Source organism: Ranitomeya imitator, chromosome 2 (genome assembly GCF_032444005.1).
Source record: "Ranitomeya imitator isolate aRanImi1 chromosome 2, aRanImi1.pri, whole genome shotgun sequence".
Classification (NCBI taxonomy): domain Eukaryota; kingdom Metazoa; phylum Chordata; class Amphibia; order Anura; family Dendrobatidae; genus Ranitomeya; species Ranitomeya imitator.
In genome coordinates this window covers 129,903,040-129,928,882 of record NC_091283.1, presented here as the reverse complement: position 1 = coordinate 129,928,882, position 25,843 = coordinate 129,903,040, and the positions used below count along the sequence as shown (strand labels likewise).

General features: G+C 43.4%; 1 protein-coding gene across 1 annotated transcript in view; it reads left to right on the top strand.

Annotated features, from left to right (window-relative positions):
- ABCB7 (ATP binding cassette subfamily B member 7) overlaps positions 1-25,843 on the top strand; it is a 96,860-nt gene that overhangs the window by 51,557 nt on the left and 19,460 nt on the right. Inside the window, exons 5-7 of the mRNA XM_069747232.1 lie at positions 8,244-8,376; positions 22,053-22,321; positions 24,741-24,829. Coding sequence (XP_069603333.1) covers positions 8,244-8,376; positions 22,053-22,321; positions 24,741-24,829 — 491 coding nt within the window. The remainder of the gene's footprint in view (positions 1-8,243; positions 8,377-22,052; positions 22,322-24,740; positions 24,830-25,843) is intronic.

Below are 25,843 nucleotides of genomic sequence, written 5' to 3'. Positions count from 1 at the left end.
CGGAAGTCTTGCCATGCAAGGGGGCATAGAATGTAATGAAAAATGCGGGCGCATAGTGATTTTATGCTTTGCCCACTGTTGGGCAAAACATACTGTGCAAGCGCTAGAGGCCAATTCAATGTGCACACGCAGAAACTGTACGGGATCGGTGCTATTCACAGATCTCGTTATGTCGAGAATGCCGAGGAGCCGGGGGAGAGACTGCGAATAGGCCCAGCCCACCGGATCGGGGTAATTTACATAGGATAACGGAGAGATTACAAAAGTATTTTCTCAGCAAAGGTGGGGAATCGGGGGATATGAAAGGTACTGCTGTAAAGCAGAGCTCATGCACAATGGATCCATATTTTTATCTCAAATCGAAAAAAGGGGTGACAGATTCCCTTTAATGTAGCTTTTTTATGCATTTTTTTGTTTTTGGCTGTAAAACAGCAGCAGCAATGATATGCATTTTTGGTGCTGAACCAATTCGATCTCAATGGGCAAAAACTGCAGTAAAACACTACTAATTGACATGCTGCATGGTTTTAAAAATGCACCATAAGTCAAAACAGCAAGAATAAAAAATTATTTAGAAATTTATTTTGCAGTTACAGTAAAATGCTGTTTTTTGTTTTTTTTTTATCTGACGGAAAAAGTACAGAGAAAATGCTGCACGTGAGCAAACCCTTACAATTCACCATCTTTGAACTCCCATGAGGCCTCTAGTATTGCAGTACGAGTGATCAATTGATCGCCGCCGGTTCAAGTCTGTAAAAAGATAAAAATGTAATGTATATGTCTATTTGGAATGACTGTCTCCGCGAAAGTCCGTTTTATGTTATATAAAAAAAATGTAAATGCGGTTTTTCAGTCACCGCTACCCCCACCCCAAAATGCAAAAACTTATAAAATCTTATCTTATAAAATAGTATCACTAAAAGCATAATCTCGCCATGTAAAAAAGCAAGCCTCACATAGCTCCATTCTTGTAAAAATATATTTATATTTAATTTCCGAAAATGGAGCTATGTTAGGGCTCGCTATTTTATATATAAATTATCGGGCTTGCTTTTTTTATATTATAATATAATTTTTATTTAAAAGCACCAAACAAGTTTGATATCACCGAAATTGTACTGACCGGGAGAATTATGTTGCCATGTTTACCTCGCAATGAAGCCCAAACAACAATGGAGGAATTTCAGGTTTTTTTAACCATTTCACGCTACCATGAGTTTTTTGTTTTTTTTCCTTATTTTCAGTACATTGTATGGGAAAAGGAATGGTGTCATTCAGAAGTACAACTTACCCAGCAAAAAAAAAAAAACCTGTATGTAGTTATGTTGAAGGAAAAAAAAAAAAAAAAGATTATGGCACTTCAAAAAAGGGGAGAGGGGAAAAAAAACCAAAGATCGTAAGTTGAAAAAATGGCTAATCGTGAACTAACAGGATCGTAAGATGAAAAAAAAATGGCTGATCATGAACAAACAGGATTGTAAGATGAAAAAAAAAAAAATGGCTGGTCGTGAACAAACAGGATCGCAAGATAAAAAAAAAATGGCTGGTCGTGAACAAACAAAGGATCGCAAGATAAAAAAAAAATGGCTGGTCGTGAACAGACAGGATCGTAAGATGAAAAAAAAATGGCTGATCATGAACAAACAGGATCGTAAGATTAAAAAAAATGGCTGGTCGTGAACAAACAAGATCGTAAGATAAAATAAAAATGGCTAGTTGTGAACAAACCGGATCGTACAATGAAAAAAAAATGGCTGGTCGTGAACAAACAGGATCGCAAGATGAAAAAAAAATGGCTGGTCGTGAACAAACAAAGGATCACAAGATGAAAAAAAAATGGCTGGTCGTGAACAAGTTAATATTACATTTCTTTACATTGGTTATGATTTAAAGGGCCCAGGGTGAAGCCTTGATTTTGGGCAGGAACCTGCAAGCACTTTGGGATGATTGTCATGACTTGCATTTTAAGCAATTACGGTAATTACGTGAAGCCTAATTACCGTAAATCGGCACCATCCATGTAGACCACCCTCCGTCTGCTTTTCTACACCATGGCATGTCCGTTCCGCATGTGTAAAGCGCCCTCAGAACTGAGCGCATCTTCCTGCACTTGAGTATGGGCCGCTAATCTAGCATTATCTGGATAGCGCTGCCGTTCCTCACACTTCCCCCATTATCTATCTACATAAATCCCATATCAGCATCAATTGGCATGCATGTGAGCGTTTCTTATTGTTTTGCCTTGAGCGTGACTCGGTATGGCATTACTCCTGCGTCCACAAACCATTTAATTTAAACGGTAAAGCGCACAGTTTTGCTCACACGTATCTGCCTCTTTCAGCCTAATCCGCTGCTCGCGATATTAATGAATTTCAAATCAAGGCAAATTTTGCTGATGAGAATAAATCCTCACTTGATTATGAATGAAATGGAATAGTACTTGGCCTTATATATATTCATGTTTTACCCTCAGGGAATCCACAGCGTTGAAATCCTGGATGTCGGCTTTAGATCTTATTAAAATGTGTGCAGGATACTTAGGAATATTCCTGTTGAAAGACTGTTATCTACAGAATATGTGCTGGGGCACAATTGATATCACTTGCTGCAGGAGGAAAGACGCCTTTAGACCTATATGATGCATTATATACATAGGTGACCTGCATGGAGCTGGGAGATTTATGCCTGCATGAAAGATTTTCAGATAAACCATGTCTTCATCCTGCGGTTTCCTTTACTTGCACAATAGGTGTTTTATCCTTTCGCATTTTAATATCTGTGGGGAGACACCAATTTTTGATAATTTAGGAAAAGAGCCAAAATCCATGTTCTACCTGTGTCTGCTAAAGAGTGAAGATTTCAGAGTAAATGATTGATTGAATTCAAAAGCCTAACATGCCTTAAAGGGAACCTGTCAGCAGGATTGGGCACAGTAACCTACACATAGTGTCAGGTCGGCGCCGTTATACTGATTACAGTGATACCTTGGGTGATGAAATCCGTCTTGTGGTTGTTGTTTAATCTGTATTTGTAGTTTTCAGTTAATGATATGCCCGTGCTCAGGGCGGCCTGTGGTGGGGCTTTATGTGGTGCTCTGCTTAGGTATTCATCTGTACAGCTTATGACAGGTCACTGATATATCACTGACTTTCCCCCTATTTTACACAATGCATATAATTTTGTTGGCTTAGAAAAAGAAAATTTACATCCAGCAAAATGGCGACAGCGCATGCGTATAGATGCTACTGTGCATATGCCACCACCATTTTGCTGAAGGAAATAAATTTTGCTGCAGCAAAATGGTGCCGGCGGGGGCGCATGTGCAGTAGCATCTCACGTTCTGATAGATGCTGCTGTGCAAGCACCGCCATTTTGCACTACTATAAATTTTTCTAAACACACTACAGTATAGGCAGTATGTAAAATAGGGGGCAGGTCACTGAGGGATCAGTGAACTGTTGTAAGCCCATACAAATGTATATGTAAGCAGAGCACTACATAAAGCCCTGCCCACAGGCCACCCCAGAGAACAAGAATATCGTTAATTGAAAACTACAAATACAAATTAAACAAGAACCACAAGACAGATTTCATCTCCAAGGTATCATGTTAATCAGTATAATGGCGCCGACCTGACACTGTCTGCAGTTTACTGAGCAAAATCCTGCTGACAGGTTCACGTTAATACCCCTCCAAAAAAAGTGACTGCAATTTAGCCCAAATTCCTGCTTCCTCAATGTGACATGTCCTCTTTGGGGTACCAGAAGATAAGAAGCTGTACATGATATTGAGTTTCTATTTTGTCCTTCTCCTTATCAAGGGTTTTTAGGATTCTTCAAAGAGACTGTTATACAGGTCCTTCTCAAAAAATTAGCATATAGTGTTAAATTTCATTATTTACCATAATGTAATGATTACAATTAAACTTTCATATATTATAGATTCATTATCCACCAACTGAAATTTGTCAGGTCTTTTATTGTTTTAATACTGATGATTTTGGCATACAACTCCTGATAACCCAAAAAACCTGTCTCAATAAATTAGCATATTTCACCCATCCAATCAAATAAAAGTGTTTTTTAATAACAAACAAAAAAACCAACAAATAATAATGTTCAGTTATGCACTCAATACTTGGTCGGGAATCCTTTGGCAGAAATGACTGCTTCAATGCGGCGTGGCATGGAGGCAATCAGCCTGTGACACTGCTGAGATGTTATGGAGGCCCAGGATGCTTCAATAGCGGCCTTAAGCTCATCCAGAGTGTTGGGTCTTGCGTCTCTCAACTTTCTCTTCACAATATCCCACAGATTCTCTATGGGGTTCAGGTCAGGAGAGTTGGCAGGCCAATTGAGCACAGTAATACCATGGTCAGTAAACCATTTACCAGTGGTTTTGGCACTGTGAGCAGGTGCCAGGTCGTGCTGAAAAATGAAATCTTCATCTCCATAAAGCATTTCAGCCGATGGAAGCATGAAGTGCTCCAAAATCTCCTGATAGCTAGCTGCATTGACCCTGCCCTTGATGAAACACAGTGGACCAACACCAGCAGCTGACAAGGCACCCCACACCATCACTGACTGTGGGTACTTGACACTGGACTTCAGGCATTTTGGCATTTCCTTCTCCCCAGTCTTCCTCCAGACTCTGGCACCTTGATTTCCGAATGACATGCAAAATTTGCTTTCATCAGAAAAAAGTACTTGGGACCACTTAGCAACAGTCCAGTGCTGCTTCTCTGTAGCTCAAAAGTGGCTTTACCTGGGGAATGCGGCACCTGTAGCCCATTTCCTGCACACGCCTGTGCACGGTGGCTCTGGATGTTTCCACACCAGACTCAGTCCACTGCTTCCTCAGGTTCCCCAAGGTCTGGAATCGGTCCTTCTCCACAATCTTCCTCAGGGTCCGGTCTCCTCTTCTCGTTGTACAGCGTTTTCTGCCACATTGTTTCCTTCCAACAGACTTACCATTGAGGTGCCTTGATACAGCACTCTGGGAACAGCCTATTTGTTGAGAAATTTCTTTCTGGGTCTTACCCTCTTGCTTGAGGGTGTCAATGATGGCCTTCTTGACATCTGTCAGGTCGCTAGTCTTACCCATGATGGGGGTTTTGAGTAATGAACCAGGCAGGGAGTTTATAAAAGCCTCAGGTATCTTTTGCATGTGTTTAGAGTTAATTAGTTGATTCAGAAGATTAGGGTAATAGGTCATTTAGAGAACCTTTTCTTGATATGCTAATTTATTGAGACAGGTTTTTTGGGTTATCAGGAGTTGTATGCCAAAATCATCAGTATTAAAACAATAAAAGACCTGACAAATTTCAGTTGGTGGATAATGAATCTATAATATATGAAAGTTTAATTGTAATCATTACATTATGGTAAATAATGAAATTTAACACTATATGCTAATTTTTTGAGAAGGACCTGTATAATTTAGGGAAGGAAACTACAGCCTGGCCTCAATCATCCCTAACATGACTTTTTTTGTCAGCATTAGGGTTCATTCTCACTTTATTGTTTCAAACATGTTGTGTTTAGGGGGTTATGGAGTTCCCTTTTAGCAATCATTTCAGAATGTGATGAACAACAGTATTGTTATTTTGTTGTAAACACACACCGTGAGGCCATGTTCACACAGTGCGTTTTTTACCGCGGAACCGCGGCGGTTTTGCCGCTGCGGTTCCGCAGCTGTTTTCCATGCAGGGTACAGTACACTGTACCCTATGGAAAACAGGACACACTGTGCACATGGTCCGGAAATTGTTAAAAAAAAGACGCGCTGAATAGCTCCCGGAAAAAAGAAGGAGCATGTCAATTCTTTTTCCGGAGCCGCAGCGGTTCTGCACCCATAGACCTCCATTGTGAGGTCCAAACCGCAGTAAAACCCGCAGATCAAAAATATATCTGCGGGTTTTACTGCGGTTTGATGTGCAGAACCGCTGCAGCAGGAAGTGCGGGGAGCGGGCGGAAGTGCGTGGGCGGAGTGTGGCTGCCCCCCCCGTGTTCCGATCCCGCCCCCCCGTGCTCCGATGCCCCCCCCAGTGCTCCGATGCCCCCCCCCCAGTGCTCCGATGCCCCCCCCGTGCCCTAATCTCCCCCCCTTATACTCACCCGGCGTCCCGGTGTCCGTCCGGCCGTCTTCTCCCTGGGCGCCGCCATCTTGCAAAATGGCGGGCGCATGCGCAGTGCGCCCGCCGAATCTGCCGGCCGGCAGATTCGTTCCAAAGTGCATTTTGATCACTGAGATATAACCTATCTCAGTGATCAAAATAAAAAAATAGTAAATGACACCCCCCCCCCCTTTGTCACCCCCATAGGTAGGGACAATAAAAAAAATAAAGAATTTTTTTTTTTTTTTTTTCACTAAGGTTAGAATAGGGGTAGGGTTAGGGTTAGGGTTAGGGGTAGGGTTAGGGGTAGGGTTAGGGGTAGGGTTAGGGTTAGGGGTAGGGTTAGGGGTAGGGTTAGGGGTAGGGTTAGGGTTAGGGTTAGGGGTAGGGTTAGGGGTAGGGTTAGGGTTAGGGGTAGGGTTAGGGGTAGGGTTAGGGTTAGGGGTAGGGTTAGGGTTAGGGGTAGGGTTAGGGGTAGGGTTAGGGGTAGGGGTAGGGTTAGGGTATTTTCAGCCATTTTAACCCTAAAAAAATTCCTAGAAAACACACAGACTCTGGCTAGAAAACTGCATCAAAAAAACGCATCAAAAAACGCATCAAAAAACGCATCAAAAACGGACCAAAAAAGGACCAAAAAAAGGACCTGCGTTTTCTGCCAAGAGCTGCAGTTTTTTAAAAAACAGTCAGGAAAAAAAAAGGATGGAAATCCTGAACGTGTGAACATACCCTGACATTGTAAGCTTGATGTTTGTAAACACAGTGACACTGTAAGCTTGATGGTTGTAAATACACAGGCTGACTCTGTAAGCTTGATGGTTGTAAACGCACACAGTGACACTGTAATCTTGATGGTTGTAAATACACAGGCTGACTCTATAAGATTGATGGTTGTAAACGCACACAGTGCCATTGTACGCTTGATGGTTGTAAATGCACACAGTGACACTGTAATCTTGATGGTTGTAAATGCACAGGGTTACACTGTAAGTTTGGTGGTTGTAAACGCACAGTGACACTGTAAGCTTGGTGGTTGTAAACGCACAGGCTGACTCTGCAAGCTTGATGGTTGTAAATGCACACAGTGACACTGTACGCTTGATGTTTGTAAACGCACACAGTGACATTGTACACTTGATGGTTGTAAATGCACACAGTGACTTTGTAAGCTTGATGGTTATAAACACAAAGGCTGACTCTGTAAGCTTGATGGTTGTAAATGCACACAGTTACATTGTAAGCTTGATGTTTGTAAATGCACACAGTGACATTGTATGCTTGATGGTTGTAATTTGTAAATGCACACAGTGACTCTGTAAGCTTGATGGTTGTAAACACACAGGCTGACTCTGCAAGCTTGATGGTTGTAAATGCACACAGTGACACTGTACGCTTGATGTTTGTAAACGCACACAGTGACATTGTACACTTGATGGTTGTAAATGCACACAGTGACTTTGTAAGCTTGATGGTTGTAAACACACAGGCTGACTCTGTAAGCTTGATGGTTATAAATGCACACAGTGACATTGTAAGCTTGATGGTTGTAAACGCACACAGTGACACTGTAATCTTGATGGTTGCAAATGCACAGGGTTACACTGTAAGCTTGGTGGTTGTAAACACACAGTGACACTGTAAGCTTGGTGGTTGTAAACACACAGTGACACTGTAAGCTTGGTGGTTGTAAACGCACAGTGACACTGTAAGCTTGGTGGTTGTAAACGTACAGTGACACTGTAAGCTTGGTGGTTGTAAACGCACAGTGACACTGTAAGATTGGTGGTTGTAAACGCACAGGCTGACTCTGCAAGCTTGATGGTTGCAAATGCACACGCTGACTCTGCAAGCTTGATGGTTGTAAATGCACACAGTGACACTGTACGCTTGGTGGTTGTAAACATATAACTCCCAAGCCCTCTGGGATGGGAGCATGCAGACATGCATTTGGGGAAATGTCTGAGGACCCTCAAGTCACATATGCCCCTTTCAACATGCAAAATAGTTTATTTTAGAAACCCATTGGAATGTTTGACGTTGATTGTCTTGTGTTTTGTACGGAGTCCGTGTGTTTTGTGACTCCTTGTGTATAACTCTTTTTATATCCATAAATGCTTTTGTCTCTCTGCAGGGGATGAACATTGTGGTGCCCTTCATGTTTAAATATGCAGTGGACAACCTGAATGAAGTATCTGGGAATGTGCTGAACCTGGCAGATGCCTCCAGCACTGTGGCTACAATGGCGACCGCCGTACTGATTGGCTGTAAGTACAACTTTGATGAAGATGTAGATTTCAATCTGTGCTTGTCAGCGAATTGAACAACAAAGTATGTGTTATTAGTGTTATTCAGGTACATATATAAAACTTGGTTAAATAGAAAATAAAGGGATTATTTAAACAATGGATTGTAAGCTCCTGGGTGCAAAGTACTCACTTTTGCTTCAATTGTTGCATAGTTTGTTACCTTAAAGTCTTATATTGCTTGTATTTCTATCCTTTGAATTGTAAAGTGCTGCTGAATATGTTCCCTCTGTGTACATTAAAATGAACCCCTTATCAACATCCCCCATTCCCCATTCATGTACAGTGGATAAGCACAGAAGGTTAAACTGCTGCGATGGGAACCTACTCTGAAGCAGCAGTTACAGGCGGTTAGCTGAGAGGCTCCATACATTGTGGAAACCTTCTGAGCTATGCTGCTGAGACTTGTCTGACGCTGCTGTAATCAGAGTAGGCTCCCATCACAGCAGTTTAGCTGGTTAATAGCGGCTGCCGCATTTAAGTGGTTAGACAGGGGGCACCAGGGGTTGGACCAAATAATGGAAACACCTGGAAACCTCAACAAAAGTTAGTTTAATATGATGTAGATCCACCTTTTGCGGCGATTGCAGCCTCAATTCTCCGAGGAATGGATTCATACAAGGTGTGAATTGTTTCCAAAGGAATTTTAGCCCATTCTGCGGTTAAAACACCCTCCAGTTCTTTGAGCGACGATGGCGGCGGAAATCGACGTCTAACTTGAATCTCTAAAATCGACTATAAATGCTCAATAATGTTGAGGTCTGGGGATTGTGGGGGCCAGATCAGATGCTCAACTTCATTAGAATGTTCCTCGTGCCATGCTTTAACGATTCTAGCTGTATGAATTGGTGCATTATCATCCTGAAAGATGGCGTTCCCCTCCGGGAACAGTGCTTAAACCATTGGATGCACTTGGTCGCCCAAAATGCCTAAATAATCTCGGCTGTTAATTCTTCCATGAAGGGATATCATTGACCCAGCGGATCTCCATGAAATAGCACCCCAGATCATCACAGAACCTCCGCCATGTTTTACAGTTGGGAGAAGGCAGTCTGGATGGAATGCTTCTTTCAGCTGTCTCCAAACGTACACTCGGCCCGGAGGTCGGAAATAGGGTAAACGATTTGTCTGAGAATATCACGTTTCCACTGCTCGAGGGACCAATTCTGGAGGTTTCTACACCACTCTAAAAGCTTGGAAACATTTGTCATTGAGAACAGCGGTTTTCTAATTGCAGCTCTTCCGTGGAATCCAGATTTGTGCAGCTCCCGACGAACAGTTTTCGTGGAAACTGGGTTCTGTAGGTGTTCATTGAGGTCAGCAGTGATTTTCGGAGCCGTGGTCTTGCAATCCTGTCTCACCATTCGCTTTAGAGTCCAACGGTCTCTCTCAGTCAACTTTGACTTTCGGCCGGATCTGTGCTTTAATGCGGACATTTTTCCTCTTTCAAACGCAGTCATTACTTTGGAGACAGTACCTCTTGACACGCCAAGCATTCGGGCACTTTCTGTTACACTAGTGCCTGCCATACCAGCACCAACAATTTGGCCTCTTTGAAAATCCAAGAGGTCTGCCATTAGTATCAGGTTCTCATCAATGTTCTTACAATTATGCAAAACAAACAGTTAATTTACATACACATAACATAACACAAATAATCAACTGCAAAATATTACCATATGTCACGGTTTGCATGTTTATCACATGTTCGAAGATTATGATGCCAAAACATTAGGTGTTTCCATTATTTGGTCCAACCCGTGTATATCCCCCAATTGGCCTCGCCATCATAGAAAAACTGGATGCTGATGGGTTCTCATGGCAATGGATGGCATACTGAAGGCACTCTGCTCTACCATGTTACTATTTCTCTTCAACCCTTTCAAGGGGTATTCTTATGTTGTTAAATTGCAATTGATGTGCTTCTTCTTTCTGCTTTCATTCTCCTGTAATGAGTGCTTTTATATTACATAGTGTACATAGGAGGTTGAACACCAGACCATGTACAGTATGCTCAGAAGCTCCATTGCACGGTGAGGAGTTAACTCTTAAGATGCCTGCCCATTGGTTTCTATAAAGCAGTTAGCTGCTTACCTACCTCTTCCTCTTTCCTTCACTCTAAGCTCCTGACTTATCAGGCTTGTAAACTCACCATTCATCCCCACCCCTACCACCACCCTGGCCCCTACCACCACCCTGGCCCCTACCATTGCAGCTTCCAGAGCAAAGCGCTCTCAATTTCCCAGACGCTGTTATCAAATTCAAAGAAGCTTTATTGGCAGGACCAAATATTATTAAATATGTAAATATAGTCATGACAGTGTACACTTGGAGCAAACATTAACAGACTGTTAATGTGTCACGGTAGTAGTGCGAAGCTCCTTGATTAGAATTCTCACTCAAGGAGGTGTGCTCTCTCCATGCCCTCAGCTCACCCTCACGTTCCACCCCCAGCATCTAGTAAGCTGATTTCTGAGCCACTCGGGAGACAACTGGAGAATACCCCTTTACTCCAATGTTACAAGTAATGTAAATGCTTCACTTTCCATTACTGTTAGATCACGGCATGAGCTGGAAAATTGCAGCATAGCGTCCACCACTGAGTGCAGGAGAAGGTAGACCAACAATTCATCCACAGGAGAAGCAGAGGGTGCTGTACCATGTCTAAATGAAGCCACACTCTATTTGTACTACATGTATTTTCTAAATCCTAGATTGGCCATTCCCTACTTTTCATGGGACACCCTTTTTTAATTGTACAAAAGTTGACATTGCAGCTTGTTGCTTCCCATGGAAGTCATCTCATCCTCTCTCGTTTTAGAAGAGCCTGAATTTATGTAATGTGCATATGGCCTTCCATCCTCACCATTAATAGACAAAAGCAATTAACGTGACAAAAAATAGATATTAGTTGTGATTGCAGCATTATGATGAGGTAGATTCTGCGTAACCGTTGTGTCAAGCCTTAATTTCTTCTGTCAAATGCTATCTTGTCTGCAATTACCTCTTTAATTACAGGCGACCTTTATGATTTGACCCACAAGCTAATGACTTTTAGGATTTGAAAATATTATTTTTTTTCCATTTCTTTTGTTCTCATTTTATTTAACCATTCACCACTCATTCCCGACCATCTGACTATCCGACGACATTCAGGGATGTGTAATGTGTTCCCACAGAATGACATTATGAGTGTCCTTTAACAATATGCGTAAGAAAGTCTCTTATTTGCACTTGGTATTTTAATTGTTGTGGTGCAACTATGTTAAGGTGATCTTCATTTGCCTCCTCTCCTCTTCCTCCCTAACCCCTTTCCTGTTTTCCTTTGTTTGGTTGCCTTCCTTTCGCTTCATCGCTTTCCTGACCCATTATCCCCTATACTGTAAAAATCCCCTAATAAAAAGAATTTTAAGAGAAAGTCTCCTATATGACTTTACCATGTCTATATTTTCATACATGTTTTTTGCATATCCGTGGGCGTCTCTCCTGTTGTGGACTTACATCTTGCTGACATTTTTTTGAGGATTTGCGGAAAACTGCACATCCTAGTAGTCTCATTGAAAAGTTGCTTCTTTATTATCCATAAGATAATCAATACAGAAGTAATGTTTTATTAATGAGATTTCTGACAAAATAATATAGAAATGTCTGAATATGGGCTTTTAAAGTACTGAAAGCGAAGGCGAGCATGCGGTTTAGAACAGCATACCCCAAAATTGGATGCAGTTGCTCTGCATTCCGAGGAGGCATTTCAGAGCCCTGCTTTTCAAGACTGGTGGGCACCTACAACGGGGACTTCCTATGATCCCGAAAAAGTGACTCAAATCCACCAGTTTTGAGTGGAGCGCCACCGTTCTATTAGTTGTGTATGTGGTTTCTGGAGATAGCGGAGTACAGCGCTCAACCACATGAGATCAGCCATTGTCTTCCAGTGTTCTTTGCAGGGCTGTGGAGTCGGTAAGCCAAACCTCCGACTCCTTAATTTCCATACCACCAACTCCACCAAAATGGGCTTAGACTCCAGAGCCCTGCCAGGGCTGTGGAGTCTGAAAGCCAACCCTCCGACTCCGATTCCTCAATTTCCATGACTCCGACTCCACCAAAATGGGCTCAGACTCCAGAGCCCTGCCAGGGCTGTGGAATCTGAAAGCCAAACCTCCGATTCCTCAATATCCATATCACCGACTCCACCAAAATGGGCTCAGACTCCAGAGCCCTGCCAGGGTTGTGGACTCTGAAAGCCAAACCTCTGACTCCGATTCCTCAATTTCCATGACTCCGACTCCACCAAAATGGGCTCAGACTCCAGAGCCCTGCCAGGGCTGTGGAATCTGAAAGCCAAACCTCCGATTCCTCAATTTCCATATCACCGACTCCACCAAAATGGGCTCAGACTCCAGAGCCCTGCCAGGGTTGTGGACTCTGAAAGCCAAACCTCTGACTCCGATTCCTCAATTTCCATGACTCCGACTCCACCAAAATGGGCTCCAAATCCGACTCCTCAGCCCTGGTTCTTTGGTACATCTACTTTATCTCTGAATAATATTGATTACGTCGCGAGCGAAGCGTTGTAACTCTCGTACAGACGGTAATTGTTTTCTTGAGGCAGGCTCTGCCACTATTTGGGTAGGAATATGGGTGTCCTTACATGTTACACTGTGCTAGAACTAGATGAATAAATCTAGAATCGAGCAGGTTTCTAATCTATATTAATCTGCTGTTCACGTATGGCTCTTCCAGTTTAGTAATTTATCCTATTTCTTTGTTCAACTTTTTTTTTTGTTTTGTTTTCTTGGCTGCGTACTGAGAGTTTAGAAAATGTATTTCTACGCGGACAATGTAAGACTATGGAGAGGGAGAAAGCCTGCTGTTTCTTCTGCGTATTAGCCTCAACAAGCTGCTTTCTCCCCTACTTTAAAAGCACTTGGCTAACAAACACAAAATAGAAGTGCAAAATCAACAAATTGTTAATCCTTTGCTGCTTAATGTGTTCTCCTCTGTTCCGGCACTTTCTTTCATGACTATAATTATTAGATTGGCAGGGTTGTCACCGCCATGCTCTTTATTTTACATTAAGAAGCCTTTTTTTTAATACTTTAATTTTGTTTTTGTTATATATATATATTTTTTTAGAATATATTTAAACATATGACAATGTTATTCATTTTTCTGGTTCCTTGTCCTCTAAAATCCCTTCTGCTTCTGTTCTATCTGAAGTGACCACATCTGTTGGACCCTGGCAGGAGGGATCGATTCTGCTAGTTCTGTGCACCCGCTCCTCCATTCTGAACTTTATCTTTTTTTTTTTTCTTTATGGTAAATGGATGTTTTTGTCCGGCAATCTTTTTCGGGAGCTCACACTGGTTTTATAATCTAGGTAAATGTGTTGAATATTGGGGGTTTATGTTTTATTTTTTTTCTGCATATATTAAAGCTGACCTGACCTCTTATTGCTTGCTGTGGGTAAGAACAACACTTTCCCTTGATAGACTTTTGGATTACGAGGGATAATGTATGCATCATCGGGCATGCACAGAAAAACATACGGGTGGCACTACCACACAGTTTCATCAGCCACAATTCTTATTACGGGACTTTGCGGGTTATTAGTAACCATTGTTTAAATAAAAATTAAATAAATTCCAGAAATCAATAGCAGGTGTGAAAATAAGAAACTTTGTGATATATCTTATTACAAAAGTCCGCTTCTTTCTCCATATCCAGATGGTCAGGAGACCATACAGTGGCTGGGGTCAGCAGTTTGCCTATGTGTTTCGTGCACATAGCACTTTCTCATGGCCTTGACAAAGCGCAGTGAGTGCGAAACGGCTATAGGCAACCAAATGGTGACCGACCGTTATATCGTTTGCACATTCGTTGAATTAATATTTTCGTGGATTTTAATGCAACTTGGTGAGTGCCACATATTTACCTTTTCTGTCACTAAAAAAGACAAAACCACAATACCCCTACAACAAATCGTTGCATTTGACTTGTGCAAGGCAAGCTGAGTGTCAGATAAGCAATTCTTAAGTTCCCCAAGGTCTAGGGTCCACAGCTCTTAAACAGATCTGGTCTGTTATATGACACCCGTAGACATCTATGTACCCATATTTCATCCCATTATTACTCGTGATTTCTTAGAGGTTTGGGGGGGGCGGGGGAGTTAGTACCACTGCTTCAAAGGAAAAAAAATGTTGGATTTTTTTCCATCAACATGCGCGTTATCTGAGTATTAACAACATGACCCAAAGTTACACTTTCAATACAAAATAGAATGCACTACAAAGAAACCATGTGGCAGCTCCCAGAATACCTACAACTTGGTAGGACACGGGGAGGATTAGGCTGTTTCAGTCATTCTCGGAGCTGGAAATCCATGCCCATCCGCTAACGACTGAGGACCGTTCTGGCTCTAAGGAAACTGCAACTTTCTGTTAATGAACTGCTGAGTTTGCTTTGACTTTAAAATAGTATTCCATTCCCATCTCCAAGATCCTATCCCAATATGTAATAGGTATAATAATATTAGCTAATACTTCCAATTAGAAATGTTGTATAGTTCTTCTGATTCGCTATGTCACTTACCCCATGTGCAGGGCATTGCAGTAGCTTGGGTATCCATGGTTACGACCACTGTCCCTATATTGTGGTGGTAACCATGGATACCTAAGCTATTGCAATGCCCTGCTCATGGGATAAGCAACACAGCAAATCAGAAGAACTATACTACATTTTGAATTGGAGGTATTCGCTAATATTATTATTACATATTGAGAGAAGAACTTAATGGAAATACTCCTTTAAAATAAAGCTCAGAATCGAATTCAAGGAGTACTCCAGCTCAAATGATTATTTCTACTATATAATTGTCTAAGGGTCACTTCCGTCTTTCTGTCCTTCTGTCTGTCACGGATATTCATTGGTCGCGGCCTCTGTCTGTCATGGAAATCCAAGTCGCTGATTGGTCGCGGCAAAACATCCACGACCAATCAGCGACGGGCACAGTCCGGAAGAAAATGGCCGCTCCTTCCTCCCCCGCAGTCAGTGTCCGGCGCCCGCATACTCCCCTCCACTCACCGCTCACACAGGGTTAATGCCGGCGGTAACGCACTCCGTAACCGCTGATATTAACCCTGTGTGACCAACTTTTTACTATTGATGCTGCGTATGCGGCATCAATAGTAAAAAGATCTAATGTTAAAAATAATTTAAAAAAATAAAAATCGTTATATACTCACCGTCCGCCGGCCCCTCCTCGCGACGCTCCGGTGACCATGCCATGCATTGCGATCTCGCGAGATGATGACGTAGCAGTCTCATGAGACCGCTACGTCATCATCTCGCGAGACCGCAATGCACTCTTGAGACCGAAGCGCATGAGGTGCGTCGGTAACCGCTTCCTGTATCCAGGGGCCAACGGAAAGTGAGTATATAACTATTTTTTATTTTAATTCTTTTTTTTTTAACAGGGATATGATGCCCACATTGCTACATACTATGTGGGCTGTGCAATGTACTGCTTGGGTTGCGCAATGTACTGCGTGGGCTGTGCAATGTACTGCGTGGGCTGTGCAATGTACTGCGTGGGCTGTGCAATGTACTGCGTGGGCTGTGCAATGTACTGCGTGGGCTGTGCAATGTAGTGCGTGGGCTGTGCAATGTAGTGCGTGGGCTGTGCAATGTAGTGCGTGGGCTGTGCAATGTAGTGCGTGGGCTGTGCAATGTAGTGCGTGGGCTGTGCAATGTACTGCGTGGACTGTGCAATGTACTGCGTGGGCTGCGCAATGTACTGCGTGGGCTGTGCAATGTACTGCGTGGGCTGGGCAATGTACTGCGTGGGCTGCGCTATACACTACGTAGGCTGTTACACCACACTACGCATACATATTCTAGAATACCCGATTCGTTAGCATTGGGCTACCATCTAGTTTTTTAAATAGAATGGCAAGAAATAGAACTTAAGGTTCATTTGCACTTCGATTATAGTTCATGAGTATTCCGAGGAAAGCTGATTTCATGATAATCGTGTAGTCTGAATAGGCTGCCGATCACCCAAGGAACAAGCAAGACATCACATCAGGTAAAATGATCTTTTGGTTTGCACAAAAGATTATCCTTCTCTGTGTAAACCAGCTCTGTGCTGCTGAGAACAATGGCAGCCTATGCTTTCTAAAATGATCTATTAGTTTGTTTTGTGCACATCCATAGTCTTTGTAAACAGACTAGTAAATGATTGCTGACATGTTGGTGGATGTCTAAAGTGCCGATCAGCCGGCATAAGTGCACCCTACTCCATGTCCGACTTGTGTTCCACAAAGGAGAGTTAATGTGTTCAGACTACCGCTGCCTTCTCCAGGATCCAGCGCCGTTCTGCAACGCTTCTCAATAAAGTCACCGCACATCTCCAGCTCATTCTATGTGTGAGCCGGAAGACTCCATTACAACGCTGGTCTATGGGCCTCTGGGGCCTCGCACTGATGCTCCATAGATTTACGTTGTAAAAATCACTTCTGGGTCACGCAGAGCGCAGTGTGATCCGGAGAGTCTGCTGAGCGGTGATGTCGCTGAGAAGAACAGTGGTGGATCTCGGAGAGATTGGCAGTAGGTCAGAATATTAAATGCTTACACTATATACGATATACACACATTTAATGAAATATATATTCATGGGAGTGCTTATTAAAGGGGGAAAAAAAGCCTACAGTTAGGTCCATATATATTTGGACAGAGACAACATTTTTCTAATTTTGGTTATAGACATTACCACAATGAATTGTAAACAAAATAATTCAGATGCAGTTGAAGTTCAGACTTTCAGCTTTCATTTGAGGGTATTCACATTAAAATTGGATGAAGGGTTTAGGAGTTTCAGCTCCTGAACATGTGCCACCCTGTTTTTAAAGGGACCAAAAGTAATTGGACAATTGACTTCAAGGCTATTTCATGGACAGATATGGGCAATCCCTTCGTTATGTCATTCTCAATTAAGCAGATAAAAGGCCTGGAGTTGATTTGAGAAGTGGTGCTTGCATTTGGAAGGTTTTGCTGTGAAGTAAACATGCAGTCAAAGGAGCTCTCAATGCAGGTGAAACAAACCATCCTTAAGCTACGAAAACAGAAAAAACACATCCAAGAAAATGCTACAATATTAGGAGTGGCAAAATCTACAGTTTGGTACATCCTGAGAAAGAAAGAAAGCACTGCTGAACTCATCAATGCAAAAAGACCTGGGTGCCCACGGAAGACAACAGTGGTGGATGATCGCAGAATAATCTCCATGGTGAAGAGAAACCCCTTCACAACAGCTAACCAAGTGACCAACATTCTCCAGGAGGTCGGCGTATCAATATCCAAATCAACCTTAAAGAGAAGACTGCATGAAAGTAAATAAAGAGGTTTTACTGCACGGTGCAAGCCACTCATAAGCATCAAGAATAAAAAGGCTAGGCTGCATTTTGCGAAAAAACATCTAAAAAAGCCAACACAGTTCTGGAAGAACATTCTTTGGAGAGATGAAACCAAGATCAACCTCTACCAGAATGATGGAAAGAGAAAAGTATGGTGAAGGCGTGGTGCAGCTCATGATCCAAAGCATACCACATCATCTGTAAAACACGGTGGAGGCAGTGTGATGGCTTGGGCATGCATGGCTGCCAGTGGCACTGGGTCACTAGTGTTTATTGATGATGTGACACAGGACAGAAGCAGCCGAATGAATTCTGAGGTATTCAGAGCCATACTGTATGCTCAGATCCAGCCAAATGCAGTAAAACTGATTGGTCGTCGTTTCATACTACAGATGGACAATGAGCCAAAACATAAAATTAAAGCAACCCAGGAGTTTATTAAAGCAAAGAAGTGGAAAATTCTTGAATGGCCAAGTCAGTCACCTGATCTCAACCCAATTGAGCATGCATTTCACTTGTTAAAGACTAAGCTTCAGACAGAAAGGCCCACAAACAAACCAGCTGAAAACCATTGCAGTGAAGGCCTGGCAGAGCATCAAAGAGGAGGAAACACAGCGTCTGGTGATGTCCATGAGTTCAAGACTTCAGGCAGTCATTGCCAACAAAGGGTTTTCAACCAAGTACTAAAAATGAACATTTTATTTAAAATTATTGAATCTGTCCAATTACTTTTGGTCCCTTTAAAAACAGGGTGACACATGTTAAGGAGCTACAACTCCTAAACCCTTCATCCAATTTTAATGTGGATACCCTCAAATGAAAGATGAAAGTTTGAACTTCAACTGCATCTGAATTGTTTTGTTTAAAATTTATTGTGGCAATGTCTATAACCAAAATTAGAAAAATGTTGTCTCTGTCCAAATATATATGGACCTAACTGTAAATGCTGGGTAAAACCACAGTGTTATATAGTGTGGGGGGAGTTGAGAAGACCCTTTTCGGTGCAGAGAGTCAAAAAGATCCCTTTTGGCGCAGAGGAGCGAAAGAGCTAATTTCAAACACACAGAAGTGAGTTCACCCTTTTGGGTTAGAGGAAGTATTCATCTGCAGACGACTCTAGTGAAAACTTCTATGGCTAGGACACCATCTTTATAATCTGTGTGGTCCTAACTTCCAAACATCCAGCAATAGGACATACAGTGGGGAAAAGTATTGTCAGCCACCAATTGTGTAAGTTCTCCCACTTAAAAAGATGAGAGAGGCCTGTAATTGACATCATAGGTAGACCACAACTATGAGCGTCAAAATGAGAAAAATAATCCAGAAAATCACCTTGCCTGATTTAGTAAGATTTATTTTGCAAATTATGGTGGAAAATAAGTATTTGGTCACCTAAAAACATGCTAGATTTCTGGCTCTCACAGACCTGTAACTTCTTCAAGAGGCTCCTCTGTCCTCCACTCATTACCTATAGTAATGACACCTGTTTGAACTTATCAGTATAAAAGACACCTGTCCACAACCTCAAGCAGTCACACTTCAAACTCCACTATGGTGAAGACCACAGAGCTGTCGAAGGACACCAGAAACAAAATTATAGTCCTGCACCAGGCTGGGAAGACTGAATCTGGAATAGGCAAGCAGCTTGTGTGATGAAATGAACTGTGGGAGCAATAATAAGAAAATGGAAGACATACAAGACCACTGATAGTCTCCCTCGAAAAGGGGCTCCACGCAAGATCTCACCCCTTGGGGTCAAAGTGATCACAAGAGCGGTGAGCAAATATCCCAGAACCACACGGGGGGACCTAGTGAATGACCTGCATAGAGCTGGGACCACCGTAACAAAGGCTACCATCAGTAACACACTATGCCGCCAGGGACTCAGATCCTGCAGTGCCAGACGTGTCCCCCTGCTTAAGCCAGTACATGTCCAGGCCCATCTGAAGTTTGCTAGAGAGCATTTAGATTATCCAGAATAGTATTAGGAGAATGCCATTTAGTGTGATGAAACCAAAGTAGAACTGTTTGGTAGAAACAAAACTCGTTGTGTGTGGAGGAGACAGAATGCTGAGTTGCTTCCAAGGAACACCATACCTGCTGTGAAGCATGGGGGTGGCAACATCATGCTTTGGGGCTGTTTCTCTGCAAAGGGACCAGGACGACTGATCCGTGTGTACATGAAAGAATGAAGGGGCCATGTGTCGTGAGATTTTGAGTGCAAACCTCAGCAAGGGTATTAAAGATAAAAGGTGGATGGTTTTTTCAGCATGATAATGATCCCAAGCACACTGCAAGGGCAACAAAGGAGTGGCTTCATAAGAAGCATATGAAGGTCCTGAAGTGGCCTAGACAGTCTCCAGATCTCAACCCCATAGAATACCTTTGGAGGAAGTTGGAAGTCCGTGTTGCCAAGCGACATGCCCAAAATATCACTGTTTTAGAGGAGATCTGCATGGAGGAATGGGCCAACATACCACCAACAGTGTGTGCCAACCTTGTGAAGACTTACAGAAAACGTTTGACCGCTGTCATTGCCAAAAGAAGGATATATAACAAAATATTGAGATGAACTTTTGTTAATGACCAAATACTTATTTGCCACCATAATTTGCAAAATAAATCTTGCCAAATCAGACAAGGTGATTTTCTGGATTTGTTTTCTCATTTTGACGCTCATAGTTGTGGTCTACCTATGATGTCAATTACAGGCCTCTCTCATCTTTTTAAGTGGGAGAACTTACACAATTGGTGGCTGACAATACTTTTCCCCACTGTATGTCCTATTGCTGGATGTTTGGAAGTTAGGACCACACAGATTATAAAGATGGTGTCGAAAGGGGTCATTTCAACATTGTGTGCCAAAAGGGGTAGTTTCGACCCTCTGCGCCGAAAGGGGTTGTCATTTAAGATTAAAGCTAGCCCGGTTGATCTTTTAGTCGCTGTGGTTTAGCTTCTGACACTCATAGTGGTCAGATGATCATGGTGGCCATACATTTGTGCACAGGAAGAAAAGGCTGTCTGTGTAATGCACAGGTTGAATCCACCAAAGAAAGACACTGTTCATCAGAAAGCTTGCACCATAATAGAGGGGTCTAGAGCACTGGGTCCCTCTTTTACCATATCTGTATACATTAATATTCCATCTGAGAAGGTTATTTTTTATTGGTAAGATTCAATATCGCTGGACATTGCAGAGAGCTCCATGTGATCTTTACTTTACAGACTGACGCAATGTGACGATTACCAGCACTAGACTCGTTGAATCCCACCGCCATCTATTTTTATCTGCCCCCAAACTTGCTGATCTATGGCAGCAGCAGAACACAAATGTTTTGTTTCCTGTGACATTCTCCTTCCAGATATATTCCTAACTTGTATACTCACCCTGTATACACACACCAAGGTATTTTGGTCTTTGATCAGAAGGGGTTTGATGTGTGACCCCTTCACCCTTCCCTCTTCTCTACTCTGTATCTTCTTTCTTTTCATGTTTTCTTTTCTGGACAACATGGAGGGTAGTAATGAGCATTTTTCCTTTCTCTTTCCTAAACAAGCAGTCGGGTTTTGTCCAAGTTCATTAATGCAGTTTGGATTTTGAGTCCTTTCAAATAAGAGTAAAATAATTGAATGTATTGCCCTGCCAGGAAATTACAATTTCTTATCTACATCAACGTTTTTTTGTTTTTTTTTTTTTTAATTTTTAAAGAAAAGGTTCTTTCAGAGCAAACTATTAAATATTCCAGTTTACATTAAATTGAAAGGCTAAAGCTCCATGCACACATCGGCGCTGTGAGTGCGGAGCCTGTGTGCTAGCGTACAGAGAGTGCAGAGCCGGAGGCAGTCCTTGTGCCTCTGAAAGACACCATATTATGGGAATATTCTTTGCTAGAAGAAACGAGACCTCTGTGGTTTAGGATCTGCCAGAGTGTGCCACAAATGGAACCTGAGGCATAGTAGGACCCTAAAGACTTCTACGGCTGCTGTATTAGAACTCAACCAAGTAGACTTACTCTACGCAAAAGAATCCAAGTAAAACTATAGCCGCTGATCTAATAATATTTTATTATTTAAAAGCAGTTTTACATTTTGGGTGGAATTCTCTATCAAGGATGGTTTGCCTCTTTTAATTCTAATCCTCTCTGTACCTTTATCTTTTTTCCCTATATGTGGGATAACCTGGTAGGAAAGCTGTCCACTGACCCGGATCTCTGTTTCGGTTTCTAGATGGTGCATCCAGAGCTGGGGCTGCCCTCTTCAATGAATTAAGGAACGCAGTATTTGGGAAAGTGGCCCAAAGCTCCATCAGGAGAATAGCAAAGAATGTTTTCTTACATCTACACAACCTGGACCTGGGCTTCCACTTGAGCCGACAAACCGGAGCATTGTCAAAAGCCATTGATCGCGGTACAAGAGGGATCAGCTTTGTGCTCAGTGCTCTGGTGTTTAATCTGGGACCCACAATGTTCGAAGTTCTCCTTGTTAGCAGTATCTTGGTAAGTGCTGGACTCAAAAAGGCTTTTCTTTCTGATACGTTTACGTATTCTGATATACAGAGCCAAAATTTGATCGCTGGGACCCCCACTATTTCCAAAAATGAGGCTTGGATTCTGCATAAGAGTATAGTGTTCCGCTATCTCCGGCAGGCAATCTGTGGAGCAGGAACATCGCTGCTTTCAAACATGATACGTCAGACCCCCAGTGTTGAGAATGGTGAGGGCCTTAGTAGTGGAACCACCAGCAATCCCATGGCTGGGTGATCATTTTCATTTATTGTACAACCTGTTTAAAAACCTTGGTGCCTGGCAGCATAGCCTTTTCCCCATGAAAGGGCATTGTTCCTTGCATTGAAGGTCGATGGGAGTGCTGTTGTGCCGTAAAGTTCCTTTGTTGTCAGGATTAGCAAGGAGAATTAAAGAAGCAAAATGTTCTTTACCTGTACGGCTGGGAAGGAAAGCAGGGGACGTGGAACTCTATAATAAAGAAACTGAATATTTTAGGTAGTGGAGACTCCCTAATATTGTGGGGTTTGCCCCTTAAAATGTTTGCTTTTCCAATTATTGGGGGTTTGATGCTTTGTGAGAGAATGTTTTGCTGCAGCTTTTTGATGGGAGTAATTATTTCAATATTCAATAAAACTTTTAGTTGTACACATTAAAGGGAAACCTGCCCAAGCTACAGGCAGCATGCACTGGAGCCCAGCTGCACTGTTGTAGCCCCGGTATGTTTTTTTTCTGAAATGCTATGGGAAAGTCCCTGTCAATCACTTAAAGTGGGGGAGCCTGCTGGGGGCAACACCGGACTCGTCTCAACCCCAAAGTCCCCGGACAGCTCTTCAAATTGTTTTCTCTGAAACGCCAGAATATTTCAGAGGAAACATACCTGGCTGCATTTGTGCACCCGAGATTTGATTCTTTTTGTGACTTTGGCAGCATGGATCAGGTAACAGGCTCTCCTTAATGAACACTTTGTACAGAAAGCTATGGATTGTTTTTCATTTTCTTTTTGCTATCTGGATAACTAATCCAGAATGGAGTCAGTTTGTGATATCTCTTGTAATAGTGGCTAATATCTGTCTAGAAAAGTTATTACAGGGGAGTCGGTCAGCACAAAATGACTGTTCAAACCAAGGACTCTGTACCTTTAGTTCAGCCAAGCAGGTAAGTACACTTTCCCACCCACTTGTTTCCCATGTATCTCCACCCTCCTCTAGCTCTTGTACAGCCAGAGCTGTTAATCAAAACTGCTAGCTTAGTACGTGCACTGACCTGCCCGGCCATGCCAGGGGCGCACCCAGCTGCTTGGCCACGCCAGGGGCGCACCAACCTGCTAGGCCACGCCAGGGGCGCACCGACCTGCTCGGCCACGCCAGGGGCGCACCGACCTGCTAGGCCACGCCAGGTGCGCACCGACCTGCTTGGCCACGCCAGGGGCGCACCAACCTGCTTGGCCACGCCAGGGGCGCACCGACCTGCTAGGCCACGCCAGGTGCGCACTGACCTGCTCGGCCACGCCAGGTGTGCACCGAGCTGCTCGGCCACGCCAGGGGGCACCGAGCTGCTCGGCCACGCTAGGTGAGCACCGACCTTGGCCACGCTAGGTGCGCACCGACCTGCTGGGCCACGCCAGGGGCGCACCGAGCTGCTCGGCCACGCCAGGGGCGCACCGACCTGCTCGGCCACGCCAGGGGGCACCGAGCTGCTCGGCCACGCTAGGTGAGCACCGACCTTGGCCACGCTAGGTGCGCACCGACCTGCTGGGCCACGCCAGGTGCGCACCGACCTGCTCGGCCACGCCAGGTGCGCACCGAGCTGCTCGGCCACGCCAGGGGGCACCGAGCTGCTCGGCCACGCTAGGTGAGCACCGACCTCGGCCACGCTAGGTGCGCACCGACCTGCTGGGCCACGCCAGGGGCGCACCGAGCTGCTCGGCCACGCCAGGGGCGCACCGACCTGCTCGGCGACGCCAGGGGCGCACCGACCTGCTCGGCCACGCCAGGGGTGCACAGAGCTGCTCGGCCACGCCAGGGGCACACCAAGCTGCTCGGCCACGCCAGGGGCGCACCGACCTGTTTGACCACGCCAGGAGGTGTACCAACCTGCTCGGCCACGCCAGGGACGCACCAACCTGCTTGGCCACGCCAGGGGGCGCACCGACCTGTTCGACCACGCCAGGGGGCGCACCGACCTGCTCGGCCACACCAGGGGTGCACCGACCTGCTCGGCCACGCCAGGGGTGCACGGAGCACCTATACTTGGGTGAGCAGTCGTTATGTGCTGATAAACTCCCCTTTAATCTCTTTATATGTGAGTTATAAAAAGTAGCCAATTAAAAGTTGTTGTTTTTTTTTCTCACATTATCATGATGCCAGCTTTAAACAACTTGATCACATGAATGACTTTTTTTTCTTTATAGTATTACAAATGTGGAGCTCAGTTTGCATTTGTTACACTGGGGACCCTGGGAGCCTATACAGCGTTTACCATTGGAATCACACAGTGGAGGTAATAACTATAGCCACTTCCATGTCCACAGAGTCAGTGCTTGCAGTATGATGTATCTAGTCTCACACCTCATGCCTTATCGGAGTGACACAAAGGCCATACTAACTAGTCCTTCACTGTTTTTGTGGTCCCGCAGTTTTTAGGAACTGTCCAGCAGCGTTGTTGTCCCAACCTTGTACGTGTCCGCTGCACTGGCCTCAGCGGCTACATGCCGGCCGTGCAGACGTGACCGCTTAGTTCAGTGATCGTGGAGTGCGAAGTAAAATAAAGTTGTTTTTGTTTGTTTGGTTTTAAGATGTAATAATTACTATGGACACTTTATATCATTACATATACACAGTATTTTCATACACTGGAGGCTTGGGCAGGGCAATGGCAAATTGGCTTTGGAAAAATGGAAATGGACTTAGAGATCGAAGTTGACAGATTTTTTTTTTGATATTTTTTTTTTTTTTTTTTTTTATATGTTGAGGGTAGTACCTAATAATTATATACACATATCAAAAGTCAGTTCAGAGCAACAAATTTTATACTCCATTATTCTAGAACTACTCTGAAAATGAAAACTGCCCTCTCTGATATATTGGGATTTGGGTGGGTTCGGGGATTGAAGTTCTGACACTTTGACATATTTTATACTATGGAATTATGTCATTCATGTTATTTGAAAGATGGAAAATCTGTATTGGGAGTGTTTCAATAAAAGATGATTTGATAAGAAATGAAAGCTGTGACTTTCTCATGATCTATGTATACCCAGGACACTATCTTTAATGTATATGTTTAATCTATACATATAGAGGAAAGAAGGTGTATTTGGGGATTCTTTACTGTAAGAGCAGTGACGCTATGAATGTCTTTGTGAAAGTAATACATTATTATGGACTAAATTACTGGAGATGGGGCGTTGCTCCAAGAATTTAGAATGTGACGTCAGAGAGGATTTATGTCTTGTGTCCTGGGTTTTTATTTTCTTCCTATAGTTTCACAATGGGGAAAATGGGTTGAACTAGA